This window comes from Poecilia formosa, unplaced genomic scaffold (genome assembly GCF_000485575.1).
Source record: "Poecilia formosa unplaced genomic scaffold, Poecilia_formosa-5.1.2 Scaffold116, whole genome shotgun sequence".
NCBI classification, from domain to species: Eukaryota; Metazoa; Chordata; class Actinopteri; order Cyprinodontiformes; family Poeciliidae; genus Poecilia; species Poecilia formosa.
The window spans coordinates 335,789-343,111 of NW_006800055.1; the positions used below are offsets into that span (position 1 = coordinate 335,789).

General features: G+C 38.5%; 1 protein-coding gene across 1 annotated transcript; it reads right to left on the minus strand.

Annotated features, from left to right (window-relative positions):
* Positions 1 to 4,226: 4,226 nt before the first annotated feature.
* On the minus strand, positions 4,227 to 7,091 carry LOC103143828 (transcription factor jun-D). The gene has a single exon (XM_007560531.2). The coding sequence runs from the start codon at positions 6,793 to 6,795 to the stop codon at positions 5,974 to 5,976; it is 822 nt and encodes a 273-aa protein (XP_007560593.1). The 5' UTR covers positions 6,796 to 7,091; the 3' UTR covers positions 4,227 to 5,973.
* Positions 7,092 to 7,323: the final 232 nt, after the last annotated feature.

Below are 7,323 nucleotides of genomic sequence, written 5' to 3' on the forward strand. Positions count from 1 at the left end.
AGTTTTAGCTATTAGTTCTTGACAGGTGGGACAAGACCGCATGCTGGTTCTGCTACAAAAATGAAGTTACAACTTTGCATTTTCTCTCCAGAGATCAAACTTTTAAAAAATGACAGTTAAATTTGTCAATTTTTTTCTTTTCTGATGTTTAAGTTTTTAGAATATATATCAAAGTCTAGCATCTGAAAGCTAGACTCTGATAGTATATGCAATGCTCTCTACAATCAATGGCATTCCTGGTTTAAAAAAATAAAAAAGCATTGCGATGAAATATTGTTTCAGGGCTTCGGATTAGTTTTTGTTACACTACATGCAGCCAAATTCAACCCAGGAGCCATTTTGTTGTAGTAATTTCCTGACTTGCAGCATAAAGATAAACACTTACCTTCACTGCAAAAACATTAAATATTACTAAGTATATTTTTGTCTAGTTTAGTTGTCTGGTTTAGAAATAAAAAATAACTTTCAAGTATATTTTCAGCAAGATATAGAAGCTTATTTTAAGTAAATAATTCCTTAATATTAATTTTTTAAAAAGTGCTACTTCCACAGGAAGATTATTTCATATATAATCAGGAAAATGTCTTGTTATAAATACAATAACCTGCCAGTGGAGCTAGTACTCTTACCAATATCAACCAATTAATGACATAAATCAAGCTACTGTATCTTCCTGAAAAGTTACTTGTAAATTAGTTTTATTTTATTTCATGTGTACCAAGATATTTGCTCTAGAAAATAGGTAAAAAATACTTGGTAAGATTTTGTGTTTTTGCGGTGTTTGTGCTTATGTATGTTGCATTCATTGATTAGTAAATAGCTGGTAATTTTCATTTTGAGCTGTAAAGATTGATCAAATGCAAAAATGGTTAATTTGTCGATCATAAAATCATGGATTATTTACTAAATATTCTTGTTGCTGATCAAACTAAACCAGAAAATTGCAAAAAGGCTCCAGTTGGTTTCGTTTTCATAAAGTGATTGTGAAAAAATATATTTTGCAGCAAAAAACATGATATTGAAAAGCTTGTTGCACATTTTAATGCCAACAGTTGTGAATTAGGTTGAACTTCAGCAGTCTGGGCAGGTATCAAACCCTTTTTTTTTCCTTTACAAATTTTATATGCTGACTCAATTCAAGCATTTAATGGCTCGTTTTCAAGCAGCATGGCTTGAACACCTGCGGTAACTCAAACGATCCTTTTTCGCAGCAACAAGCAGCATTTCTGCTGAAACTGTGTCAGAGTTTGTTTTGCAGAGCAGCTCGACTCGTCTGTTGCAGGCTGCCGTGTAAATGTTGGTTTATTTTTGTTTGAGAAGATCTCAGTTCCAGCTGGTTGAACGTTGGGAAGCATTTAAGAGCTGGAGGAAGGGCGGATGGCTTGAGCTGTCCGAAACAAAGAAAAAAAAAATCACCTGTTCAAAAAGTCAACACAGCCGCGCTTTTATGGGGACGCCCTTCCTCAGAACATATTTACTCTTGTTTTACTGCATTTTCCGAAGCTGAAACTGGTTTCCCTCATTTAATGGAGCGCTGTAGATGTGGCTTGGTGTTTTTGCTCCATAAAGCTGGACGAAGATTGATAGACGTGTTTAATGAGGAAAACAAATAAAAGATGACTAAGACTGCAAAAAAAAAACCACTATGAAAAATCTGTACTATTAAAATGAACTTAGTGTTTTTATCTTACTTTAAGTGCATCTAAAATGAGAATGAGTCCCCAGCCAGAGTTCAGTGATTTTTCTCCCTGTGAATATTTTACTTCTTACTGATTGTGACTGTTTTGAGTAAAATCCAAACTGATAAACTGTTCTCCTTTCTAATATGTCTTCCTCTCCGTCTAAACCTGTAAATACTGTACCTCTCAGTCATACGTGTGGATTGTGTTGTCTCAGGCTTGCATCCAAACAACAACAGAAGAAAAAGACCTGAAAACCCTAAAAAGAGCCATGTTGCACTGCATCTGCATACATTTCTAGGCCTACTTGTGAATGAATGTGTCACTCAGCTATGAAGCAATACACTCTGCAGCAGAAAAACACAAAGCGCCATCCAGCTTGGTAGAGGTTGCCGACTGTAGATCTTCTACTAGCACGCAGGAACGTGTTTGTTTTTCTTTTTGGTCTTGTGTCACTGCCTCTTCAGATCCCTTCAGTTTGGGCCATTAAAGTGAGAGAATATGCTGTGGATGTTTTTATCTGTACTTTGTGGTAAAACAATAAAAAGAAATGACTAAAAAAAGCACTTGCTTGTTGATTTTACAAACCAACATTGAGTGGATTTATACCTGAACAGTGAAAGAAACAGATTAGTAAAACATTTTCTGATTATTTACTTTGATTTCACACCTTTAAAGAATAAATCATATGCAGAATTCAGCCTAAAAATGTTAGTGTTTTAAAACAGTTGTTTTGACTCACAATTCACATCCCCCAAAAATATTTGGTGACTTTTAATCTATTCATACACTAAGTAATTAAGTTGATGGTTAACATCAGTCCACCAGCTTCTGTACAGTAGATAAAATACAATTAATAACCCTAAACAAATTACAGAGCAATAGCTCCCAATGAGCAGTTAGCAGCAGTTAGCAGTAGTAAAATTAAACATGGCTCAAATGCACAACATTCATATTGATAACAGATAAAAACATATTCAAAACATAACAAAATTACTCATGAGACACTGTATACGAATACATTTGACTAAAATATAATTGTAAAGAAAACGCCACATAATTGTAAAGAAAACAGTAACAGAAAAAGAGGGATGAGCTGTCCGTTACTGGTTGCTATGGTAACCGTCAAGCGAAGCGTCACCGAACTTAAAACGCCAATAAATGTCTGAAGAAACAACATCTTTACTAAACAAAATAAATTAAAAGAATAAATAAACAAATCTTGACAAACTTCACATCTATAATATTATTAAGATAAAACCCTGGTGTACATATATATGTCTTAGTGCACTGGAAATAAGACAAAACTAACTTATAAGTAACTTTAAATACAGGAGCAAGTTAGGATTGTGTTGTTTTTTCTTTTAATAATCTTGGCAGTTATTTTCTGATTTCCATCATAATTATTTTCCTTTTCTCTAATATTGTAACAGGATTTACAATATTAAATCCTGGTTTATCACCTTTGATGATAAACACATCATCAAAGGTGAACATTTTTAAACATTAAATGCTTAATGTTCTTTTCCTTTGTCAGTTTAAATAGGTCTCACATTTTAAAATTTCACAAAGTTTTTGTTCTATATTTTACCTTTATTTAACCAGGAATGTTCCATTGAGATTAAAAACCTCTTTTTCAAGTGCTATCTATTCACACTTAGTGCTAAATCTAAAATAAGCTCAATATTAAACAAATCAATTATCTTTAATCCATGAAATATCAATTTAACAGATGAGAAAATAGTTTATGTAAAAGAGGGTGAAGATTTATTTTTCATCCCTAATTCAAATATAGAAAAACAGTGCTTGATTAAAAATATATATTTTTTATGAATTGGATTACCTCTTTAATCAAATTAATCCCTCCCTGCTGTTTTGCGTAATAACATTTCGATAAATTAGTCTAATTAAATCTTTTGTCATTTTGTAGTTTCAACATTCAGCCACCAGAGGGAGTAATACCATCCATCCATCCATTTTCCTTCACCCTTGTCCCTCAGTGGGGTCGGGAGGGGTGCTGGTGCCTATCTCCAGCTCACGTTCCGGGCGAGAGGCGGGGTACACCCTGGACAGGTCGCCAGTCTGTCGCAGAGGGAGTAATACGCCTATCTGAAAATGAAGTGTGAATTTTTCAGAAATATTACATAATGTAGATTTTACTAATTAAGGATTCATTAAAGGAGCAGCCATTATCTGAACAATGATCAGGAGTAATAAGAGTAATAAGTGTCCAAATATTAGGATTTTACAAGTCAGTCAGTTTGTGCTTTAAACATAATGATTTTAATAGGAGTTAAATGTGTTTTTACATGAAGATGCACCATTTAAGGTTTTTTTAATTTTCACTGAGGTCTGGTCTACCGATTTTATTTATTCTCATAAAAGAAAAAACAGAATATGAAGAAATGTTAATGTCATTTCCGTGTATATATCAGTTTTTTCATTAGCATCAAAAAGTAAAACACCAGTTATATTGTTCATATTAAGTGTCAAACACGTATTTCAGTCAACACAAATGTTAAAAAAATGACCAAACACGGAGCAAAATGTTGATTGCTGAGCAGCATTTTAATTGAAAACACGACAGCATCAGGCCAAAACTAACCGTAAGCTACAGGTGATAGCAACAGAAAGGTTACGGCTTTTCACATTAATTTTTAACCGAAACACACTGAAATACAGACACGCCCAAGTAAAAAAATAGACAAAATACACACGTGTAAAGGTAAATAAGATAAAAACAGAGAAACTTGTGCCCCATTCCACACAGCTGAGGGCAACATTCGAGTTTGTCCAATACATGCAAACATTTCCCTACAGAAATACAGAGTAAATAGATTATATACTGAGATTATCTCATACCAACCGAAAGTTTTTTTTTCTTACAACCACCTCCTTTATGAGGGTAAATGTGCATAATCGTGTAGAAATATCCGTTTGGTCCAGCTTTGAGAGTGTAAACAGCCAAAGTAAACACTTTAAAGAACTGGAAACCATTAAAAGATTCCCCTTTCTCCCACTAGCAAACACACATACGAGGTAGAACAGGATTCCAAATTAGGCAGAAGGCATCTTCGTTCTGGTTGGAACCTAATAAATTAGTCCTTTAATTACGGACATGTACTTAAAGAAAAAGCTAGGGATAACATTATTCCCTTTTGTTTGGTCAATAACACTGTTAAAGTTCATTTTGTTGAGTTATTTTCTACCTCGTATGCTTACGTTTCACCAATCCTACGTAGCATTAGTGATTAGCCCAAGTGGAATTTGGTTCAGATGCCGACTTCCTGTTACGCCCACCAGGAAACACTAAGAGTTCCCATTCAGATTTGGTTTAATATCAGAAATAAAGGGCTAAAGCTTAAAAGCAACCACAGAAATTTTGCTTAAATTCATTAGCAAACAGTTACTCTGTGCATGAAATGTGAGCCCACCTCAGACACAAACAATAGAAAAGCTTAACCTGGTAGATTTAAAGCTGCAGTATGCAGCTTTTGAAACAAATGGGTTTTTTTGTGTTTTTTGTTTACATATTTGTTAAAACTGTTACCATGTTGTTACAGTTTGGTATAAGACAGATAAGCTGTAAAAAGATCCTCCCTGTCCTACTATTGCTGTCTCTCCTCTTCCGTCCAAAAGCAACCAATTGGAGCCAGGAGGAGGGTCTTAGCGCTGACAATCAACCTTATGTATTCACTAATGGAAGTGAAGCAACTTATTGTTACAAAAAAAACTGTTTATCAGCCCTCTTAACTAACTTGAGCATTTACAACAGGCTATGCTAACTGCCGTGTATGGAGGGTGATTGACTGCGCTAAAACCCACCTCTTGGCTCTGATTGGTTGTTTCTAGGAGCTCAATTTTTTCTGATTACCTGGGTCATACCATACTCTCATGACATAGTGACAGCTTTATCAAATATGTAAAAGTAATTATTTTATAAAAAATTTATACTGCAGCTTTAAGTAGTGAATATGTTAATAATTTCTTTGTGTATTTACAACTAGAACATTAGCCAGTTCCTTTGAGTCTCAAATTAAATTTTACACCATCTGAAATCTTTAAAATGAGTCAACTCACAATAAACAGACTCACAAATTTAAGACCAATAGGTTAAGTGTTCTTTAACAGCTGCTTGATTCGCATTGCCTCGGGCCGGCTCAGTGATGGCCGGCTGACGTCGCCTGGCAGAATGGGGCGCATCATCGGGGGCTACATACGATACAGAAGAACCAACACGTTTAAAGTCTGTGGAGCTTATTAGCTGTTCGGCGGTTCCGGTCTGGTTCTGCCGTCAGTGGACCTGGACTTCGTGTGGCAACATCTGGCAGCCGCTGTTGACGTGGGTGAGGACCTTCTGCTTTAACTGGGCCACCTGCTCTCTTAGCAGGCTGGCGGTGGAAGCCAGGTCGGTGTTCTGGGTTTTCAGCGTCTTCACCTTGTCCTCCAGCCGTGAGATCCGCTCCAGTTTACGCCTCCGACATTTGGAGGCGGCGATCCGGTTTCTGAGCCGCTTCCGCTCGGCTTTGATCCGCTCCTGCGAGTCCATGTCGACGGGAGAGAGCGGCGGGCTCTCCCCGAAGCTCTGGACGTCGGGTACCGTCTGGGGCTCCTCCTTCGGCGGCTGGACCCGGGAGAGCTCCGGCTGGAGCGGGGCTGCCCCCAGGTGATGTGACGGAGGGGGCGGGAAGGGAACAGTGTCCGTGGAGTAGTTGACAGTGGTTCCCAGCGGCCCACTGCCGTAGCTGTTCAGGTTCGTGTACACCGGTAGGTCCGGCTGTATGGTCACCGGGGGAATGTTCGCCCCGAGGTCCAGGCTGCCGTTAGCCGGAGCAGTTCCGTTCAGCTGGTTCTGCTTGTGTAGGTCCTCCAGCGCCTTCACGAACCCCTCGGCGAACTCCTGCTCGTCCGTCACTGTCTTCGGGTAGAGGAACTGGGAGCTGGTCGGCGTCGTGGTGACCAGTCCGTTGGACTGGATGATGAGCCTCTCCAGCTCAGGAGACGCCAGCTTGAGCAGACCCAGATCGGGGGAGTTGAGGAGGCTCTCGGCGTCGCGGAGATGCGGTTTGAGGTCTGCGTCGTCCACCAGGGTCAGATTGATGTCCTTCTTCATCATTATTTCCGAGTGTTCGCTGATAATGGTAGCCTGCTCGACGCTTCTTCAGAGCGGTGTCCTGTCCATACCCTCAGAAATTACCTGCGGTGTGAGATATATCTGCGGGTAAATGTCTGTTTTGCCTCGCTGAGCCTGGAGCTGCCGTCAGCCCGATCAACTGTAGCAGAATGTTCGCTGCTCGCTCCGCCTCGAGCGTTTTTACACGGTTACGTTCCATTATGTCACGTCACGGCACGCGCATTGGACAAAAATTACCTTCTCCCCACAACGTTATTTGACTACAGACAGAAACAGCCTAAACAGAGAAGGAAAAACGACAGAGGTCTCACTCTGGAGGTATTTTCAAAAACCAGACAATAGTTGGCGGGTTTTTCGGGTGTGTTTTGTATGTTTTTACACCTCTTGTTATGGTACAGAGTGCCTGTACAGTGGGATGCACAATTAATATTTTTATTTCATTTTTAAAATTATTTCACATTAGCATCACAGGATAGTGTCGGTGTTTTGGCGATTAAAAAGAAAAAGCAG

Coding starts and splice junctions, on each gene's coding strand:
- LOC103143828 (XM_007560531.2), bottom strand. CDS start 6,795: ATGATGAAGAAGGACATCAATCTGACCCTGGTGGACGACGCAGACCTC.